Below are 22,874 nucleotides of genomic sequence, written 5' to 3'. Positions count from 1 at the left end.
ATTTGTGAAGAAAACTAATGGTAGTATGCGACTGTGCATTGATTATCAAGAGCTGAATAAATTCACCATAAAAAATAAGTATCCCCTACCTAGAATCGAAAACTTATTTGATCAGTTGCAAGGAGTATTGATTTTCTCGAAGATAGATCTTCGTTTGAGATACCATCAGCTGAAGGTGAAGGAGTCTGATGTTCATAAGACGACTTTCGGGAACCGATATGGGCACGACGAGTTTATGGTCATGCCTTTTGGGTTGACCAATGCGTTAGTGATCTACATGGATCTAATGAATCGCGTATTTTAGCCGTATCTGGATCAATTAATCATAGTCTTCATAGATGACATTCTAATTTACTCAAAGAGCCGAGAGGAGCATAGTAAGCACTTGAGAATGACGCTACAAGAAGTTAAATGCTAATTTTAGCAAGTGTGAGTTTTGGCTCGAGAGAGTGGCGTTGCCACCGACGCTAGTTGGAGTGCATAATGTATTCCACATCTCGATACTGCAAAAGGATATGTCGAATCCTTCACATGTACTGAATTATGAGCCTCTACAGTTGACTTCGAACATGTCATACGAGGAAAGACTTATACAAATTCTGAATAGGTAAGAAAGAAGGCTACGAAACAAAGTTATTCAAATGGTCAAAATCAAGTGGCTAAATCACTCGAAGGAGAAAGCTACTTGGGAAATCGAGAGGGACATGAGGAGTCGTTACCTGGAGTTATTCGGTAACTTTTAATTTCGAGGACGAAATTTCTTTTAAGGGATGGAGGAATTGTAAGGTCCAAAATACAATGACGTAATCCAATTGCATGCAAATCTAGGAAAAATAGAAAATAGCTAATTAAATTGTATTAATTGCATGAATTAAATATGACGTACATGATTACATGTTTAAAATGTATTTTTATATTATAATGCATAAAAATGTATTTTTAAAGATTGTTCGAGACGCGATCGAGGAACGGAGACCGAGGACCATATAGGGGAAAATATTTTTATTGAATGATTATTTTTAATTATTTACTATATGGTTTATTTTAATATGTATTTTAAAAAATGAGGTATTTTGAGTTATTTTTATGTACCGAGTCGTATTTTAAACCGGCAATCAATTTTTGACTAAAATAGGGATTTTTGGAGGCTCGGTTAACATTTTCGAAAAGCAACCTAAACAAAATATTTTAATTACTATCTAATGGGCCTAATGAGCCTATTATACTAGGTTATTGAGCCTAACATGTTACCATAGTATTTTATATCAAATAATCAAGCTTCCAACTCTCTTATTCCACTCAAACACATGCACACATCACTAGAACCCTAGGACTCTCCATCAGCAGCACAACCACACACGCGGTTTTTGGGAGAGCCACACACATAAAATTAAAGGATAATTCAACAAGGTCCCTCTCCGCCGGCGTTCTTCGCATCGCAAGTCATTTTCATGAATGATAAATGCAAAGGCACATCTTAATCTTCCTTCGATCATCTTTCACAACATATTATATGTTTTGATACATGATTTCATGAAACACATGATACACTCTGTAAATTTTACTTTTTATGGCATAAACATGATAAAACAAGAGTTTTCATCTTTTAAAACTCTTGCTTATGTTGCAACAAGGGGCTGCCACGGTAGGGCTATGGGAAGGGATGTTTTTCCACTTTTTTAAGAGTCCTTAGGGGGATGTTTAAGGGCTGGACATAAGAGTGTGGCATTAGGAACGAAAAAGTAGAGTTTCATGGGGCTAGGGTTGCGGTTTTGCTTCCTAAGTGCATGCGGCTGCTAGCTGCTATTAGGTCACGTCCAGGGGTCTTAATAGGGCTGATCCATGGTTCTAGATAGGTTACACGAGGTCTGGTTTGAGGACAATGGAATTGTGGCGTGGGGGAAGTCGCGCATGGCTTGTAGAGCGAAGGGCTGAGTGGCTGCGGCTTCTAGGCTTGTTAGGTTATGTCCATTAGGGTCCCTAGGGGTCGATCATGATCCTAATGTGGCTGATTAGGGTCTGGACGGGTTGGTTAAGGGTTAGAGTCGAAGGTTGCATGGGATGGTCAAGTTATGATTCAAGTTTGGTAAGATTTAGGTAAGTTTCGAGCCGAATCGGGTCAAAACTGGGCTTAAGTTTGCGTCTAAGAAAAATTTATGGATGTATTTTAAGGTGTCAAGTTAGGTTTGGAATGATTTGGATCGTTGTTTTAAGGTTTAAGAATAAATTGAGAAAGTTAGGGTAACAGGGGCAAAACGGTCATTTTACACCTGAAAATTGTTAGCCGTCCTGGAAGTGTCCTGAATGTTGGAATGAATGTTAAAATGTTTATGTGATTTTATGATGAAACGTTAATATTAAAGGACATGTTGCATGCTTGGTTGAAAAGATAAATGATTTATATATGCATGAATTTTTTTAAGTGATGAAAATATAAAAAGTTGAAGGAGGTGAATTGATTTTGACTAATACGATGATGCAATGAAATGATGATATGTAAGGCCAAAGCTCAGTTGACGGGTGAGAGTGTCGCTGAAGTCCCTGCTGCTTGGTACCATGGTTATACGTAGATGAATCCATCGAACTACAGCTGATATGAAAGTCACAATTAAGGATCTGAATTCAATAAAAATGGAAATCTATACGTATATGATGAAAGAAACGAAAGGTTTATGATGAAAGGAAAATGTTTAAGTTTATACATCATGAAAAGCTATTTTACTAAAAATATTTTCACTGTTGCATGTGGATGTATATGTTTTACTTGCTATCATGGTGAAGGTTTGCTGAGTCATTAGACTCACTAGGTGTTATCGATGCAGGTGAGCATGATGTTGATGTTAATGGAAGACTTGATGGTTGAACCAGATGGACCGAAGGTGCATAAAACCCCAGAACCGTCGCTAGTTTTCCCCAATTACATTTATGATTGAAGTTTACTTTAAAGATTTTATGATTTATGATGTTTTTGAGATATTTATGAGATATTAAGATATTTATGCTTTATTTTGAAAAGTGCTAAATTTAGGTTTGGTTGACGATTTATTTTTTCATATTTTGAATTGTGTTTTTGGGATTTTCAAACAATTAGTTGGTGATGTTATTTTTAAACGGTTCAAAATTTTTCTATATATATGTGTATTTGGTTCGGCCTAATGGTTTAGAAAAAAAATTCTAGTATATTTTAAAGAAAAACGAGTAGTGGACGTTTCATTTTATGACGTTTATGACTTTTGATGATTTTGAGTGGTTTTGAGAGAATTTAAGATGTTTATGTTATTTTTGAAAAATTCTAGTTTTAGGTTTGGTTTGACGATTTACGATTTTATATAATGCCTTTGAAAAGTTCAAAGAATTCATAGCAGAAGTAGAGAAAAAATTAGGAAAAAATAGTACAACACTTTGATCCTATCGAGGTGGATAACACTAAAGTATTGAATTTCAAGACTACCTTAAAGAAAATGATATATTCTAAAGTGGACTCCTCCCGCCACACCACAGTTGTATGAAAACTTAAAATATCCATTTATTGACTCAGACAAGAATCGAAGAGTTCGAAGCTCTGATTTGATAACATTATCGGATTCCTTTGAAAAAACTCAAGAAAAACCAAGAGAATGGCTGTTGAAAAATCGAGAGGCTGCTGCTAGTGGAGGGGTGGCCGTAAGTGAGGAATATGGTTAGAGTTTAATTTTGTGTTTAAGTCAATAATATTATACACTAATGGGCTCTTAATAATAGTTAAAGGAGTTAAAAAGATTTTAGCCCATTAAGCAATAAAATAATTCTGTCAAGCCCAATAACACTCTCGAAAAGTATTACGTTTAGGTACGTTTTTGAAAATATTGTCCGAGCACTCAAAAAGCCCCTCGACTCGCTAAACTTTGGTACCGGTTAAAAAAATATGACCCGACGAGTAAAATACACAACCAAAGCCCATTTTCAAATATCACACTTCATTTCACCATATATTAAATAAATAAAAATAATTATTTAATAAAAACATTTTTTCCTGATGATCCCCGGTTTCCGTTCCTCGTTCGAGCACGAAATACAACTTAAAGCCCTAATGCATGAAACTTTAAATAAATCATGAACCAAGCCACATATCATGGAATAATCATGTAATAAAATAATTAAACACATATTTTAGTAAAATCATATATTGCATGCAGTCAGGTTACGTAATTCGAATTTCCTAGACCTTACACACAACATATGTAATGAATCCAAGAATCAATATAATTGCTTAAAGTGCAAACGTCAAGCTCCTTGCCTCCGTTCCAACAAACTTATTCATCGAAAGCAAACGTACATTTTAATACAAATCAATGGAATACATGAGCAACCAACTCGATTTTTGTTTAATGACAATTCAAGTTCCACTATAAACTCTAACTCATATTATATATATAATTAGTTAACCAATATATAGAATCAAACTTAAAAATAATAGTTTCCAGAGAACTCATTGAAGGATAAATCAAGGTGTACAAGATTTGAAAGATTACCAATGAGGCCATTGAGCTGTCCAGTAAATCGATTTTCTTGAAGAGCCATATTCAAAAAATGGGAATACGAATATAAATATTATTTGCAGCTACAATAAAATCCTGCAATGAAGTACTATCCCAAGTCACGCAATGAGAGAAGCCACCAAAAAAATTGTGAAGGACTTAAATCAGTTGAGAAGCAAAAAAAACAATAAAAAGCATAAAAATTTGCTTGTCACAACTACAGCTAGTAATCAAACACTTGAAAAAACATGATATTTGAATAACATAGTTAAACTTGAAGCATAAATTCAAAATAATCAAATACATAAAATACACGATCCGTGAAAACATATCCCAAACTAGAAGTATAAAATCAAAATAGAAACTTCGAATTTCTACAATTTCACATCCAAAATCGTCCAAATATATTCCATTTTTGAGTTGTGGCTTTCAAAATTAAGAAAAACGATGCCAACATCTTATACTGCCAAGCTAGACCTTGAATTGAATTTTTTGAAGCCAAAAGAGGATACATGATATTGTAAGAGTAGATGCCCGGCAAGTCAACTTGTGGCTCAGGCTTTATTGACTCTAATGTAAAACAATCTTTATTTTAATAATTTTTATGATTTTATTCGATTATGACATTAGACTTTATCTGTATATCCATGCAAGCTACATAGATAAAGTCCTTAAATATACAATAGGTACCATGAGGTCTGCGTCGCAACGTAAGATCATGGAACTCATTAGGAAGTGTACCGTATATTCTAAACAGGTTCCTAGTCGAATCAACCGGCAAACAAGGATAAAGGTCGCTCGAGCTCTAGACTACCATATGTGATGTAAACGCCATGTTTCATTGGCAAGGGAATGGAGATGTCCATTCACACAGATGGGTGATCATGTGATGATGCACTGAACAACCCTCCCTCGGATTGTCCAAGTGGTTCTCACTTATCGAGTGGAATAGTCCGCAGTTATGGTTGTACACCATTAGTCCTTTGACCCGAGACAATGTAGGGGCTATACGTACTAGCATGCACTTTGATCCGTTTATCGACTCCATTGAGGGTCATCGGGTGGCGAGGTTGGGTGTAGTTTCGAAATACGTAGGAGCAAATGCATTGTAGTCGGGGATTCACCGTTCGTCTACGGGTGAAGATATCCTATGTGATCTGATAAGTTAAAAGTGCAAAGAGTCTCTGGTCAGAGCAAGAAATGTGTTTTAGGGAAAGGTGTTTTTCTAGTTGCACATACCATGCCACTATTAGTACTCAAAGATAAATCTCATCATTTTCGAATTCATATGCAACTCTCGATATACCAATGGTTGCAGATTCGATCGGGATATGTGTATTGAAGGGACCGTACTATACGCTAACCATGACTAAAGGTTCTTGCATGCACAATCAGAAATAAGTTCTGACATTCTTGATCAAGGCGTTGATGAAAAGAATGAGGCTAACTAGGATAAGCCCGAATAAGAATAAATGTTATTCTAAATCACATGGAGATGTGAACCCACAGCTAGCTGTATCCCTGAACCATTAATGGTCACACAAGTATCAGATTCTGTGTTCCCGTTGAGATAGTCAAATTTCAAGGAGTTGGAATTTGGCGACTATAGTTTGATGGAGATCAAACAGGAAGTTTATAAAGGAGTTTATAAGCTGATTCCATACGATGGAAGAAATGGAAGTTAGCATGATTGCTAAATAAGGAAGGAGAGTGGAACTGCCTGTTTTGTGAAGGAGTTCACTAAAACTGGCAGCTGTCTAATAGGGTAAGTGAAAATTTTGATCTTCGAAATTTTCAATTTTCATTATATGAACAAGATTTGTATCATTGATACATCGGCGCTCTCGGATCGTCGATCGAGGTTATAATGAGTTCGGAATCATTTTTTAGTGAATTTAAAATTTACTAATTAAATGATTGTGCTAGCAGTGGTGACTACTAATATGCACAAATTCCCATAAATATTCTAGAAGAGTCTAGAATTAAATTAACCAAGGAGTTAGTTTATAAATTAAATAATGGTTATTTAATTTAATATACATATACATGTATATATTTTATATGGTGATATAAAATATGTGTATATGATATTATTATATATTGTTTTATTAAAGGTTAATAAATACATTATATATTATTTATGTAGGAGTTTAAATATAATGAAATTATTAGAGTCCTTGTGGGAGATGGACTCCCAATCTAATTAGGAGTCTCATTCTATAAATAAAACATTAGAGCTCATTAATTGATGATGAAATTTTTGCACACAAAATTGAAAAACACTTTCCTCACTTTGCCAAATAGCTCTCGGACACCTCATGAGAATTGGAAGATTATTTTGGCCAAAATAAATTAGATTTGTTTTAACTATGGATTAAGAATCTATAATATTTCGTAATGATTGATTAAGAATTAATTAGCCAAAAACTCATGATTTTGAATCATGAACATTCGGCCAATTCAAAAGGATTAGAAAAAAAATAAAAATTTGGACAATTGTTTTATTTCATCACGCCGCGCCGCCGTCGTTGCACCGTCTCCGGATTTTGAAAATTCGGAGGCTACAGTCTCAACGCACAAATCGCTTGAGATTTCTAGTGCAATCCAAGCGAGGAAGATAGTGTCTTCGATCGTGGACCTAATTAGGCGATCAAAGGAGAAGAGTCATTCGTAGGGATTTACAAGAAGGGCTATATCCGCCTAAACATTGGAAGTTTGGAGTCCAGCGTTAAGAACGCAAAATTATAATTCTAAACACCATATGGATGTTTTTAAACACACGACGCCCAAGAACAAAATTTTAAACTTACGCTGCGTCTTGGGTGCGAGAATATGATGTCCCAACAGATACACGATGGATGAGGCGATGTACGGGATTAGGGAAAGGGCCGATGGAATTGCTCGAACGAGCATATGATTTTTTGGGTAAATGGGTGGAAGATTTATATTTAATAAATGTGTAAATAATAAAAAGATAAAAATATAATGTTAGCATGAATGATAAGAAGTTAAAACTATATTTAATGTGTAGTGAGGTGTTATATCACAAATTATATTATACAAATATTGAATTTTAACTTAAACATTAGCGAAGGGGTTTTACCTCAATTTTCCTTCAATTCAATAAATATTTACAATAAAAATAATTTTAACATAAAAAATAAAAAAAAAAACTTGTTATCCTACACTCAACACACCCGTATCTGTCGCGGAAAGGCCAATCCCTATTGTCTTTCAATAATAATATACAAAACATTTGCATTCCTTCCTATTTTGTATCTGCTTTCTCTCTCTTCGTTGAGATTTCAGTCCAGTTTATGCAGTTGTTCTTCTACCCGTTTTCTTGCAGTTACAAGGTTAGTTCTTTACTTGTCTTTAGCCATTTTTTTCCAAAGGTTTCATGGAAAGATTCGGTGGAATATTTGCTTTATTGGGATGGGACCAGGATTTGATTTATGGTCATTTCCACGTCTAAGATCTGTAAAGTTTAGAGAAAGGGATGAACGTTGTGATTTTCGAGTAAATGTCGTTGTTTTACTGTTTTTGGAAGTTTTCATCTTTCACGAATGGTAACGATGCGTTGGTAATCAGCCCATGTATGATATTTTGGCATTGTCTTGTATGATATGCCAATGTTTCTTGGTCCATTGTTCTCAATTAATTTCTAAATTTACAACGTATCTAATTTTATAAATATATTTCCAATGGATGATACAATAAAATCCCATATGTTTGGTAATGGTCTTTATCAGGAAAGTGAAAAATGGCAAAAATCTTGTCTCCCTCTGCTCAATAGCAAATGAGAATTGCAAAGAACACAATGGATGCAAGTCCATTGATTACTAAGATGTTGAGCTCCTTCCTTGTTTTGAAACAAAGCAAGAGAGGATGTCTAAAAGCTCATCCAAGTTCCGAGTCTTCGCTGTGCTTCCTGGGGAGAATGAAACAATTAACCGTGTGGAACAATTGCTTAACTTGGACGTGACTCCATATACTGATAAAATCATTGCTGAATATATTTGGTATAGTTTCATGTTCTAAGTTAAGCTTAAGATTCTTTGTTTTTGTCACTGGTACTTATTTACAGCCATTACCTTAGGATTGGAGGATCAGGAATCGATGTCAGACTAGCATTTAAACAAGCGTGTTTTATCCAAATAGAAGTGCTTAAGCAATAAAAATCTAATAAAGCAAGCTTTTGAGGGTGCTTTGGGGCAAAGAATCCATGTGAATAGGAAGCGAATCGCTGTTAGAATCAAGATAATTTATGATTACTGTAGTTTGTGTGGCATCCTCTGCTCCATTCCAGTAACCCTAAGGTGTAAAGAACAAAAAAAAACTTATCAGATTCCTAAGGTAAACTTATTGAAATGTGCACTACTCGAAATATACTGTTCATATCAAATTATATGAAATATACTGTCCATCAATCTTAAATCTGTGAATGATATTCTCATTCAAAAAGTTAATGACATCCTCTTGTTCCGCTTTCTTCAAAGGCACTACTTCTACCCATTTGGTGAAAAATATGTGGCCACAAGGATAAACGAGTGGCCTTTAGATGATGCTGGGTAAATTTTTCCAATTAATTCCATGGCCCAGCCTTTGAATGGCCATGGTTTGACAACACTGCGGAGCTCATCCGCAAGAATTCCTTGGATGTTCCCGTGTCTCTGACATGGCTGACATCTTTTTGCATATCTGATGCAACCTTTCATGATAGATGACCAATAGTAGTCATACTTCTTTATCAACCATCTCATCTTCACTCCAGATTGATGGGCTCATTTCTCAACTTAGCGAACTCTTCTCTTCTCGCGATAGTTCTTTCTCTCAACATTCTTCTTTTCCGAGTCCTAGTCAGTGGCCTAAGGAACTTTTTGTGTTGATCCACTCTACAAGACTCACCAAACTCGCAACTAGCAGGAAGCACATACCTGGTTTTTGCCCCTCTGCCCTCCATTTTTTTCTTTGCAACTTCATACACACGCCGCTATCTATTTTGATCAGCTGATTTCTTCTTGATTTCCATGGTTTGCGACTCAACTCTACATGTGTCTCTCCTGTCTGAGTAACTTTGGTTCTGATTCCGAGATGACTCCCCTTTGAACCATTGTTTTTCAGGCACTGACTTCTCGAAGAAATGTTGGTTCTTCAGCCTATAGGCCGCGGATTCACCAACATCTCTGGGCAAATGTTGCTGAACTGTTCTTACTCGATCAGTAATATGCCTTCCATTAGCTTCAAACAATTGACCCTTCGGGATCTAGCATTTCTTAATTATTCGGTCTTTCACAGCAAAGGATCGGCTTCTTTTCTCGTTGAGAAGATCTCTCAAATCTGTCACATTCACATTAACAGAAGCTACTGGGGGAAAAGGGTCGTCATCCACTGCCACGGACTCTTGTTTGTCAGGGAACTTCAAGATTCCCTTGTTAATTCTGTCCTGTAGAATATTTTTGAAAGCCTAACAAGATTTAGTAGTGTGATTGTATGAGTTGTGGTACTTATAATATTCTCGACCTTTCAACTCTTCTTTGGGTGGCATCCTGTGATCAGGTGGAAAGGTGATGAACTTTTCTTTACCAAAAAATCAAAAACTTCCTCGGTCTTTGACACATCAAACGTGTACTGAATATCCTTGGGGAGTTGAGAGCTATTATTCTTCTCAGGTTCTGCCGGCTTCATTTTTAGCAGGGGAACTGTACAAGAACCAGCTAATCGAATCTCTGTCAATATCACATCTTCCACCTCCTGATAATAAGACCCCATAGTAGTTCTCTTTTTTTACGACACTTCCTGCAACAATTCTTCGTATTCAGCAACCTTGGCAGCCCAGCTCAAAGATATCTCTGAACTCCATACCTTGGAATTTCTTCCTCAATTCAAAATCCAACCCCTTTTATGCCACCTTCACGAACTCAGTCTCAGATAGGAACACCTTACACCTATTCTTCATCTTTTTGAACATGTCGATAAAAGACTCCACATATTCTCCTTTCTTTTGGGTGACCCTGGATAAATCGGCAATACACACTTCTGGCTCTATTCTGTAGAATTGAATATGAAATTGTCTTTCCATCTCTTGCCAACTCATCATTTAATTTCTGGGGAGTGAGGCATACCAAGCAAATGCAGTCCCTGTGAAAGAATTCGGGAATAGCCGCAACTTTATATTGTTGAAGTTTTCCAAGCTGGTTAATTCCCCGCACTGGATGGTAAACCTGGATATGTGTTCTATGCTGGACTAGCTATCCTCCTCAGAGAATAAACTGAAATCATGAACTCTATAAACCTTCAGGTACGGGTTATTCATGTCTATGTAGTCTGGATAGGGTTTGTGGAACTCTGGGTGGCCTATCTATCTCAAAGCCGGCCCATACAGCTCTTGAACAGTTTCCCTCACCATATCAGGATCGATCAATGCTGCATTTCTGTTGGGGAGTGGATGGTGATAATAGTTTGCTCCTCGAGTCTAAGCCCTTGTACTCTAACCAGCAGTCCAACCTTGGAAACTTCCATCAAATCCGTGATAATCTGGGTGTGACATATCCTCATAAGTTCCCGGTTGATACAGAGGATTTGTCACGCTGTACACCTGAGCAATCGGTTGTTTTGAGCTCCCCACTCCATGAGCACGTGAATGTGGCTGAGCTCTCCCTTCTAAGGTTTCTTCTCTTTTGTGAGGTTGTGTATACCTTCTTTCTGGCTGATTCGAGAGAGTGAACTCCGGGTGGCGAGGATCGCCAGCCCTTGAGTTTCCTAATCCATGGTCAAATTCATGGACCTGGTTGCTTCCTTGATCAGTCTCTTTGACAGTGGTATTTTGCTCCCCTCGGATAGACTGATTCGGCATACTCAGTAGAGTCTTCAAACAGTCAGACATTGCCTTAGATAATGCCTGTGAAATTTCCTCAATTTTTATAGCAGTCAATTCTTCCATAACTCTGTTTGAAACTTGATTATACGTAGTCGTAGTGGGAACCCGCATATCAACTTCTTCGGCCTGTGGTTCAACAATAGGTTGCTCGGGTTGCTGAACCTGAGTTCCCTCTTGATTAGCCAAAGACTCCCCGCTCTCCTGACTGACGTTTTCTTTCTTTCTTGGCGGCATAATGGTCGTCTCACTGGGCGTGCCAAAAATTATTTGCACAATATTCGATTTGCGGGCGTGTTAGGTGGGAAAATGCACCAATTTGTGCAAAAACAATGAAAAATCTAACTTCTAACTATCAAACGAAAGCGACTCGTAAATTCGACAGTCGGTTCTAATCTCCTAAACAAATATGACGCCAAAAACGAAGAAAACTACTGAAATTTGAAGAATTAACCCCTGATATCATTTAAATTTTCCATAAACAGTATGAATTTACAAGACATAAAAATATAACATATAAAGTTGCTGAAATCTAAAACGATATTGACGAAGTGACAATGTTTGGTTCCTCTTCCATGTAGCCCTTCTTGAAGGACGTGCTTTGTGGTGAAGGTGGCCCTTCCCTCGTAGACCTCTGTATTTCTTTCCTAATGAGGTAAGTCCCCTCAGTTCTCTGTGTTTGTGAACTGGATTGCAAATCCAGTTAACCCTTGGGTCATTCCGGATTGTAGTATGGGCAGGATCGATCAAAATAACTTCAAAATACTTGTAGGCAGAGTCCTGAAATTTACAAGGACAAAAACATGGCCTTTTAAGTAAATGAGATGATCAGATATCTTCATCAAAGCACAAAAAAACCAAAAATTATAACTAGTTAATAACAAGTCAGTTGGGCACAAGTTAGCTTCTTCAAATTACAAAATCCACCACATAGATATATCATGCCCAAGCTGTACTACTTAAGATTGGTCAATCAATGTTTTTGGTTTCTGATTCTTTTCTTAAAGTGGGGTGGAGGAATGCGTCACAATTAGGTATACCATAAGAAAATTGACAACCTAAGTAGTCTAACAGTCAATGAATGGTTAGAATGTTCACACTCATGCAAGCTAAGTTATCATAATTACTGCAGTAAGACAAAACAAAAGCTTTATGTAGCTAATGCAAAGAGAAATGTTGAGAACAAATAAAAGATGCAGACCTCGTTGATCCAATAGGAATTCAAAACCCTAAGCCCACCCAGTTTCCTTCCAGCTCGCTCTTCTGCAACTGAACGTTTGCTGCACTGAAATTTCAGCTGTGTAACACCCTGGTTTGTGGGTTTTCCAAACATAATACCCTTTGGAACATGTCTCTTCCTTCCACCACCTCTAACACGGACCACAGAACAACACATGAAGAAGCATAAACATCTACCAGGGTTACCAAGAAAGCCACAATCTTATCGTAGCGGAGAATAAAAAAGTAGATCAATTGCATTTATCAACAGCCCTTCGAAACGATAAGAAAATCCTTCATATTCACTAAATCACACAATCAAGAAAAGCAACTGCATCATAAAGCCAGTACCATGAATTATCCCAACCCCCACATCAAAACAAACGAAAACCAACTGACATCTTGAACTCACCAAAGAAAGCAAAACACAGGTGTCGGACTTTTCGCAACAAACACTAATTTAGGCAACTTCGAGCACCATCACATCTGAGTGGGTAAAGGATTGCGTTTTCTCGTGCCCAAACGCAGCGGAAGTTTTAAAATTTTATTTTATTTTGACAATTAAAATATTTGTTTGAGTATTCGTATGGTTTTAAAGAACATAAACATTCATAGGGTGTTAAAGTTTATACCTTTAGTGAATTAATTCACTCGGCTCCAATTATTCCGCATTGGCGGATTAGCTCTTGTTGAATTCCCTACGAACTTTCTTTGAGAACTACTTTCTTTTATCTTCGAATCAGGTCCACGACTAGATGATTAGTTTCTCTTCTAAATAGCACTAGAATATTTGGAAGAAGTTTCAACGTTGGAGATCAAAATTCGAGAGACGGCTCAATCTCCTTTGCAAAGAGAATGGCCGAAATTTTGGAGAGGAGAAGGGGCTTTTTCGAAATTGTGGTGTCTCATGGAGGCTAGGGTTTAAGTTTCCTACTTAAATAAAACTCTCATGACCTAATTACCGTAATACAACATTTTGGCCTCTTAATTAACATTAATGAGCTTGATTAATTAATTGGAGTAGTCCAACTAGTTTAATTAATAATCAAAGTCCATTAAGAACTTTAATTATTTAGTATGTTGGACTTGTACTCCTACAAGCCCATTAAAATTACTTCCTACTATGTTTAATTTAATATTTAATAATCTCAACTTTTGAGTTTAATAATTTAAATTTCCAAATCTTATAAATTCAAATCCTTAATTTGTTATCTTCAAATTTTAGAAATTCATAAATTCAAATTCTTGAAATTTGTTATCTCATAAATTCAACTCATTGAATTTATTTTCTCAAAATTTAATTATCATAAATTCAACTCCTTGAATTTACTATATCAAAATTTTATATAAATTCAACTACTTGAATTTATTCTATCAACGGGAACAAATGATCCAGTGCTTGTGTGACTCTCAATGGTTCAAGGATACAGCTAGCCGTGGGTTCACAACTCTTTGTGATTCAGGTCATAATCCTTTATTCGGGCCTACCCTAATTTGCCTCATTCTATGTATCAACAATTGATCATGAGAATGTCGGAAATAATATTTCTGGTTAAACCCATCGAATCATGGTAAGAGCGTCTAGTAGCATCGCCCTGTGATTCCCTAGGTATCACTGATAATGCCTGCAAGAACCAGTCGATTATGATTAACGTACAGTACGGACCCTTCATCTCATATATCGTGATCGAATCTGCAACCATTGGTTCATCGAGGGTTGCATAACAATTCGATAACTATGTGACACATCTTTGAGAATAAATAGTGGCATCGCATGTACAATTGAAAAACTCTTTCTCTAACGTACATCTCATACTCTGGCCAAAGATTCCATGCACTATTATTTCATCAGATCACATAGGATATCCACGCCCGTATGTGAGGTGAATTCTCGACTACAATGCACTGGCTCCTACATGCGTTGCAACTGTGCCCAATCTCGCCACATGATGACCTCCTGGAGTCGGTAAACGAGTCAAAGAACAGTTGCAACCCGGGTCGTAAGGACTAATGGTATACAATCATAACCACGAACTTATCCTCTCGACGAATGATAACCACTTGGGAATTCCGAGGGATGGTAGTTCGGTATAATCATTATATGACTACTCATCTGTATGTTTGGACATATCTATTCCCTCACCAAGAAACGCGGTACACAACATCACAGACTATGTACCACAGATACCTTAAATTTTTTTTTTAAGTATCGGATACGACACGGATACGGATACGACACGCGTATCGTGTCGAATACCTCAAAATCCGTATCGTTGACTTTGTTTAGGGTTGACCATCCGGATACATTTTGGACACGGCGACGACACGCCATGGATACGGTTTTCGGATACGTTTGGGCAAAATTGCAAATATTTAAAAGTTTTAGGGGTTAATTAAAAAAAATTAAAATTTTTAGGGACTAAAAAGAAAATAATTTAAAATAAATTTGGCTGGGCTTTTAAAATCTCTAAATACATTTGTCCATCTCTTTCATTCCATTTCTGCTCAAGCGTCTCTCAATTCAACCGATATGGATGCTTGATTTCTTTTTACTTGCTTAAGATGGATTTTGCATTTAATATTTTGTACTTAAGATATTATGATTAATGAAATATTACATCGATCTTTATAATTTTTACTTTTCAATACTAGATTTATATAAATATAAATATATATAATATTTATATATATTTTAATGATTGTCGTATCTTAGCCGTATCGTGTCTTATATTTTCAAAATTTGACGTGTCGCCATATCCGTATCGTATTCGATATGATACTCGTACCCGTATCCATGCAGCATAGATCGCAGATGCTAGTCTCGAGCTCAAATGACCTTTATCTATGTTTTAGGTGGCTGAATCGACTAGGAACAAATTTAGATTATACAGTGTTTACAAATGAGTTTCAACATCGAATTACGATTCATTTGTATTAAAGTATAATCAAGGTCTTTATCGATGTTAATCACATTGGTATACAGATAAAGAAATAAAAAATCATGAAATAATGAATTATATTAAAATCAGTTGGCTTACAGAGCATCTACTCTAACACTTTGGGGCAAAGACTCCATGTGAATAGGAAGCGAAACGCTGTTAGAATCAAGATAATTTATGATTACTGTAGTTTGTGTGGCATCCTGCTCCATTCCAGTAACCCTGAATGTTCAGTAGATTAGATATTCTTGTTACTATTAATTATTGATTTTTTTCAGCACCCAAGGGAGGGTTTGACTTGATTAAGAAGGCGATTTTGAACCTCTCTCTACGCCACAAAGAGCATATCAGTGCTTATGGAGAAGGAAATGAGAGAAGATGGACACGAAAGCAAGAAACTGCCAGTATCAACTCTTTTTCATGGGTATGATATGATTGGTACTTCCACACAGGGATGTTCATCGGTCGGTTCGGTTTTCGGTTTTTTATTTCGGTTTTTTCGGTTTTCGGTTTTAGAAATATATAATCCGATATCCGAACCATTTTTCTTCGGTTCAGTTCGGTTTTCTATCAAAACGGTTCGGTTATTTCGGTCGGGTTAATTCGGTTTTGGTATAATTATTTAAATTAATAATATAAATATATTGTAAAATATAATATGTTAACTTTCTATATGTTTTCTTAATAAAATATTTAAATATAAGATCTAAATTAATTAAACAAACAACAATCAACTAAAAATTGTTCAAAATGGTTTTTCATTCAACAGATATCATATCAAAATATATAATATAAATAAAAATATAAAAAATATTATTAATTTAATGAAATTTCGGTTTTTCGGTTTGTTCGGTTTTTGACATATATAATCCAAAACCGAACCAAATAAATTTCGGTTTTAACATTTGTATCCGAATTACACAATTCGATTTTTGGTTCGGTTCGGTGTTCGGTTTTTTCGGTTTGGATTTTCGGTTTTTTCGGTTTTATCTGAAGTTTGAACACCCCTACTTCCACATACATTTTTGGACACCTTAGGTATAAGCAAATGGAAAAATAGGCAAACAAATCTTTCTTGAATGCATTCTCATATCGTTTCATAATTATTTGCAGGGAGTCGCTGACTGTGGCTGTTCGATTCGTGTGGGACGTGACACAGAGAAGAATGGCAAAGGTTTGAATATCCCATTTTACCCTTGTGGACAATGTAAAGGAATGGTCTAGTATTTCTCATGTACTCTTCTTGATAATTCAATTTTTTCTTTAGTAAAGGTTTTTTGGAAGATAGACGCCCAGCATCTAACATGGATCCATACGTTGTGACTGCATTACATGCCGAATCTACAATCTTGTGGGAGCCAACGTTGAAGCTGAAGCTCTTGCTGCTCAAAAACTTGCGTCGAAGGTGTAAAAAGCCATCGGACGTTGAAGGGAGCAAAACCGCAACATGGGCTAAATTCACAACTTCTTGTTCTATATTCCTGAGAGCACTTTTGATGTCTGTGAATGACTCTAATTGGCAATTGCTCATGCACTCAGAAAAATCGCTTCAACACAAGTTGCTGGGATTGGTTTTCTTGAATATCTTAGGCAGTCTTTCAATATTTAACGTTCATGTGGAACTTATTTTCTTTGTTCAAAGGACTAAAAGTTCAGTATTTCTTCAAGTTTCATATTCGTTCTGGAAATCAAACCGACACCAATGAACCATCCGTCCGTGCAAATTGTTTTCAATGGTACAAATCCAGGCTAATAGGCGTCCTATTCTTTTACTTGTGGCTTTCAGTTTTAGGAAAGAAATTTGAATAATTGGATTTCAAATTTGAAATCCGTTGTCATGAACGGAAAAATCACCCATTGATAAGTCTTAAATAATTTCAAACTCATGGACTTGTGAATCAAGCAAACATGTTAACGCTATCCTCGGGTATGGGGAGGGCATTGCTTATTGAACCGAGAGGTTTTAAGACAAACACCTTCGATATAGATATGTGAGCATTTTTCAGCCGCAGAGCCATTGGCTCGGAAGATGTGTTTAGGCATGTCTCAAACCTCTAATGAACATTTCATACGTAAAGGCACACCAAGCAAGAAAAACCATAGAAAACAACTCCTCAAATGGCACAACTCAAAAACTGTCATCCATCCTTTGGAGTTTTGAAGATTTGAACTGAATCACGAACAACGAAATGAATATTAACCAACTAGGACATACATGGAAGTGATCTAAAGGTTAGAGCAGCCTTTGGAATCTTAATTCTCAATAGCAGAGCCCCCGAACCACAGGGATGTCTTTGCTGCAACGGATCTTTACATAAGATTAAGAATTTGTTGCAGACTAAACTTGCTATCAAATTTTCCCTTTCCTAACTTCTTATGTCCTCCATAATTCAAATTCAATCTGCACATTTGGTTGTTTAACAAAGCAAGATACTCAAAGTAACACACCAACATCAGTTTCGACGAAAACTAGAAAAACCTATCAAGCATTATAGCATAGAAGATAAAAACACATAGAAATGCAACCCACTTTATTATCCATTATATCATACCAATACTACCGACTAGGGCAGAGCACGCCAATATATAGTATGTACATTCAGGCAAAATACTTCCCTAACGAAAAATAAAAATAAATAAATTGATTTCATCCGTTGGTATCATGCCATATCATTTGGCATAGCTGGTATATGAAACCAATGCACATCATGAAAGTATAGACTGGAAAAGTAAAGGCCACTGTGATAATCAACAATCGCAAATCAATGGCTGCACTTCCCGAAAATCTGAAGGATGCAACCAATATCATGACTTGATATGCTTGTCGTCATCATTCTCCACATCCCAAGTAAGCTCTTCATCTTGTTCAGCAGCACTCAACCGTTTTCGCAAATCAGCCAAATTACTGGTACTAGAGCTCCCATGATCAGTGATCTTGCCCTCATCACCACTGCCAAAAGCAGCTTCTATCTCATCCCACCCAACGTAATCCTCATCGAACCGCTGACTTGAAACCACTGAAAAATCACTTTCTATTTTTCCTTCTGAGCCCTCTTTGTCATTAGATTTAAATCTCTCCTCTAAACTCTCCTCACCGGCAGAATTTTCACTTTTTGACCCGGATACACCAGCTTCATCCTCATCATCCCTTTCCACTCCTTTCTCTCCACTTTTCAGCTGTAAAGTGCGCACTTTCTTTCCATTATCCTCCATATCTTTGTTCAACTCATCCTCTTCAAATCCAGCTCTCCCTTCGTGGGAATCATTATAATCATTGTCATCGTCATCAACATCCCAGCTCAACTCCTCTTCCTCCTCGATAGCTCGTTTCACAAACCTCGCTCTTGCCTCCTCAGCTTCAATAACCTTCTGTACCTTATAAAAATACAGACACCAAAAAGTCTCCTCATCAACTTTCTTCGGCACAACCTCGTCATAAATTTCCCCGATCACCCCATTTTCCTCCACCAATCGCTCGATTTCCCCACCCTTTTCCTCAAGTCTAAACCCCATTTTCCACTCAATATAATCACTATCCTCCACCTCCTCACAATATGTCTTAACACTGCATTGTAAACTACGAACCATAGCATCTATTCTACTGTACGGCTTAACATTTTCACTAAATCCCGAATCTTTCTCGTAATTCCCATTATCCCCGGCATCACCGCCAATTTCATCGAAATGGGCACCGAAAAAACCACCTTGAGAAGCTAAATTCAAATCTTTAGCAATAATCTCGGAGACAGTGGAGCCCACGTTGTCAATTGCCTGTCCCACAGCTTCAAGTGATTCCTGAGCAATAGCGGCGCCGGACTCAAGCCGGGACGGTAAGTTTTGAACGGCTCGGCTAGCGGCTTGCCGTATAACTGACGTTTCCTTCTTCAAGCCAGAGCTAAATTCTTGGATATCTTTATAGTAATTATCCAAAAGGGCTTCCGATTTAGACGCTATGGTACTGAAAAGGGTTGACCCAAATGCCCATGGTTTCGATGGCGAGTCGAGCTCGGAAGGAGACGTGGTTTGAGCATCAACCGGTGAAGTGGAGGTGGAAGCGAGTGAAGGGGAGGGCGTGGGATCCGAGAAGACTGATTTGAAGAAATCCATCGTGAAAATTGAATCGGGTTTTCGAATCAGTCGATGACTGAATTCAATTTCGGTTGTTGAATCACACGCACAGGGCAGGGTGTCGAGTCAGATTGAATACTTTCTCAAAACCGAAGAAGACGAAAGAGTATGCGCAAATATAATAATGCGATCGAGATGTGTACCCAACGGTGCTATTTTTGTGGATGCATCCTAATTTTACACGAATACACTTTCCTAACACATTGAAATTGAAAGATATTTTCATAAACTGTGTTTCTAATGAAGATAAAGAAAGAAGCATTAACTTTAGTATATTAAGATAGTATCATCTAATGTGGGTAAGAAAATAAAAATCTATATATAGAGATATGGGAAAATTATGCATTCGGTTATCTCATTGGAGGATGTAAATTTTGAGCAGGTATCTTGTGAGACGGTTTCACAAATCTTTATCTGTGAGACAGGTCATCCTTATCGATATTAACAATAAAAAGTAATATTCTTATCATAAAAATTAATATTTTTTCATTGATCTCAAATAAGATATCCGTATCACAAAATACAACATGTGAGACCGTCTCAGACAAGTTTTTGCCATAAATTTTTAATAATATTGTTAAAATCATATGAGATTTTGAATACATGTTTTTAGGGGATTTTTATGTAGAACTCAGGCCTAGGGGTGGGTACGGTACGGTATACCGTACCGAAAAATTCCATACCGATATCGAAAATTCGGTATACCGCACATTCGGTATACCGAATTTTCGGTATGAAAAAATTTCATACTGGTACCGTACCGACACCGAAAATTTTGTCGGTATACCGAACTTAAATTTAAAAAAAATAATAATAAAAAATTATTTTCGATATTTCGGTATATACCGAAATACCGAAAAAAAATATTCTATACCGATTTTTTCGGTAAGTTCGGTATTTTTTCGGTACGGTTTTTCGGTATTTCTGTATTTCGGTATTTTTTCCCACCCATACTCAGGCCTACACCTGGTGTGAGTCGAGTGAGTCCCATGCCTAAGTCTAAGAGAAGGTACAAAATAAAACAGTTACGTGGCACTGCATGTTGCTTTGTCTCCTTCCCAACTCTCATCTGTTTCTACTTCCACTGCCCTCTATCTTCTTCCTAAAGAAAATAAAAAAGTATTCAAACATAACGCAAAAACTTGTATGAGACGGTCTCACGGATCGTATTTTGTGTTGGAAATTTCAAGTAAATTTAAAGTTTGAATAAAAATTATGTCTCATGAATGTGGGAGTGTCTTTTGGCTCTCCACATTCTTGAGTTAGTTGTTGCTCATTATTGTGGAAGTGTCTTTTGACTTTCCACATTCTTGAGTTAGTTGAAGAGTTTTGACTCTTCATATTTTTTGAGTTAATGGGAAGATTAATTGAGTTAATTAATCTTGCATGACTCTTGGTATGCATTTTGAGGTTTATGAATAGTGGGTTCATTTCCTCATTTCAAGCATACGAAAATCTTTTCTCTTTCAAGTATTCTCTTGCATTTCATATTGTTATCTTTTCATTTGGCCTCCGTTAAATCTCGGTGATAAAGTAAAGGTACGTTTTCAGTTCACCGTAGTAGTGTCTCGTGCTAAGTCACTGCTGGTTGTTCCGTTATATCCTGAGAAACAGATGTCCGCTGAAATCTCGAAGCACATACCGGAGGGGGCGAATCTGTTTTAAGGAAACTGTACACGCTACAGGTCTCGGTTTGGTTTTGATTTCCTTTGCACGATATTCTTACTGTAAACATCACACTTATTTCGGTTACTGTTTTATCTTTACGAGTTCGTTTCTAAGCTATTGTTATTAGCGTTGTTTCTAACAAACTTAAAACAGATTACTCATTACATGGTTTGTTTCAGATATGGCTACCGAAACCAGCATGCAAAGGAAAACTAGTCATGTTGTCCCTACTGTGGCTCGGGTTTTCCCTCATGCTACCCCACATGCTGCTGCGGTTGCTGTCCCAGCCAGTCACGGTGAAAAACCTGAGAAGTTCACTAGTGTGGACTTCAAAAGGTAGCAGCAGAAGATGCTGTTCTACTTGACAATGCTGAACCTGCCCAGGTTCCTGTCTGAGGATGCTCCTAACCTCAAAGAGGGTGAGGGAGATGTTGAATCTGTTAGTGTGGTGGATGAATGAATCATTCTGATTTCTTATGCTGAAACTATGTACTAAAAGGATTGGTCGATTCGCTCTACAACGTGTTTTGCGAAAAGAAAACGGCTAAAGAGTTGTGGGAATCCCTTGACAGAAAGTACAAAATCGAGGATGCCGGGGCCAAGAAGTTTCTTGTGGGCGCTTTCTGGAATTTAAAATGGTGGATTCAAAGCCAGTTATCAGCCAAGTTCAAGAGCTCCAAGTGATTTTTCACGAGATTCACGGTGAGGGGATGACTTTGAGTGAATCATTCCAAGTGACTGCTATTGTTGAAAAGCTACCACCAGCTTGGAAGGATTTCAAAAATTATTTGAAGCACAAGCGCAAGGAGATGAATGTTGAAGAGCTCATTGTTCGACTTCGTATCAAGGAAGACAACAAGAGTTCGGAAAGACGATTGTTTTCTTCTGTTGCCGCTAAGCAAATGTTGTCGAGCATGGTCAAAGCTCGAAAAAGAAAACCTTTTCCTCCTCCAACAAAAGGTTGAACATAGGACCCAAAGGAGGTGTTTCAAATAAGAAGTTCTCTGGAAAATGCTATAACTATGATGGCATGGGTCACAAGGCATCTGAATGTAAGAAGCCAAAGACAAATCGAGAGGTGAATGTGGTAAAGAACATTTCTCAGGAGGTTTCGAACATGAATCTCTGTGCTGTAATATCATAATTTAATCTGGTGGGTTCTAACCCAAGGGAGTGGTGGATCGACACTGGTGCCACTCGCCATGTTTGCTCGGACAAGGAGATGTTTGCAGCTCTCGAGGAATATGAGAACGGGGAAAAACTATTCATGAGAAATTCCTCCATTCTGAGATCAAGGGTCAAGGAAAATTTTTCCTAAAGATGACATCTGGAAAAGAACTGACTTTGAACAATGTGCTCTATGTACCTGACATCTGAAAGAACTTGGTGTCCGGGTCGCTTATTAACAAGCATGGTTTCCGCATTGTCTTCGAGTCAGATAATGTGGTTTTGTCGAAAAGTGAAATATTTGTTGGCAAATGTTATGTTTGTAATGGGTTATTCAAACTCAATGTAATAGCTATTAAG

General features: G+C 37.0%; 1 protein-coding gene, 2 long non-coding RNA genes and 1 pseudogene across 3 annotated transcripts in view; 2 read left to right on the top strand and 2 right to left on the bottom strand.

Moving 5' to 3' along the window:
- Nucleotides 1–7,699: 7,699 nt before the first annotated feature.
- LOC142547269 (uncharacterized) lies at nt 7,700–8,640 on the top strand. The gene is made up of 3 exons (XR_012820640.1): nt 7,700–7,873; nt 8,270–8,539; nt 8,617–8,640. It is a non-coding gene; the product is annotated as an uncharacterized LOC142547269 (long non-coding RNA).
- A 13-nt stretch (nt 8,641–8,653) lies between these two features.
- The window catches only part of LOC142547270 (uncharacterized), an 81,156-nt gene continuing 66,935 nt past the window's right edge, over nt 8,654–22,874 (bottom strand). The window contains exons 2-3 of the long non-coding RNA XR_012820641.1: nt 15,684–15,773; nt 8,654–8,812 (exon numbers count right to left, since the gene is read on the bottom strand). This is a non-coding gene — a long non-coding RNA (uncharacterized LOC142547270). The remainder of the gene's footprint in view (nt 8,813–15,683; nt 15,774–22,874) is intronic.
- Nucleotides 15,826–18,329, top strand: LOC142545064 (glutamine synthetase leaf isozyme, chloroplastic-like; annotated as a pseudogene).
- On the bottom strand, nt 18,068–19,914 carry LOC142547268 (uncharacterized). Its single transcript, XM_075655465.1, has one exon. It carries the CDS (start codon nt 19,656–19,658, stop codon nt 18,357–18,359), a length of 1,302 nt encoding a protein of 433 aa, XP_075511580.1. The 5' UTR covers nt 19,659–19,914; the 3' UTR covers nt 18,068–18,356.

This window comes from Primulina tabacum, chromosome 5 (assembly GCF_025594145.1).
Source record: "Primulina tabacum isolate GXHZ01 chromosome 5, ASM2559414v2, whole genome shotgun sequence".
In the NCBI taxonomy this organism is placed as follows: domain Eukaryota; kingdom Viridiplantae; phylum Streptophyta; class Magnoliopsida; order Lamiales; family Gesneriaceae; genus Primulina; species Primulina tabacum.
Note: the sequence above shows the minus strand (reverse complement) of the source record. Positions and strands in the feature narration are given on the sequence as shown.

What these genes read in the sequence shown, in the direction of transcription:
- LOC142547268 (XM_075655465.1), bottom strand. Translation starts at nt 19,658, where the DNA reads ATGGATTTCTTCAAATCAGTCTTCTCGGATCCCACGCCCTCCCCTTCA.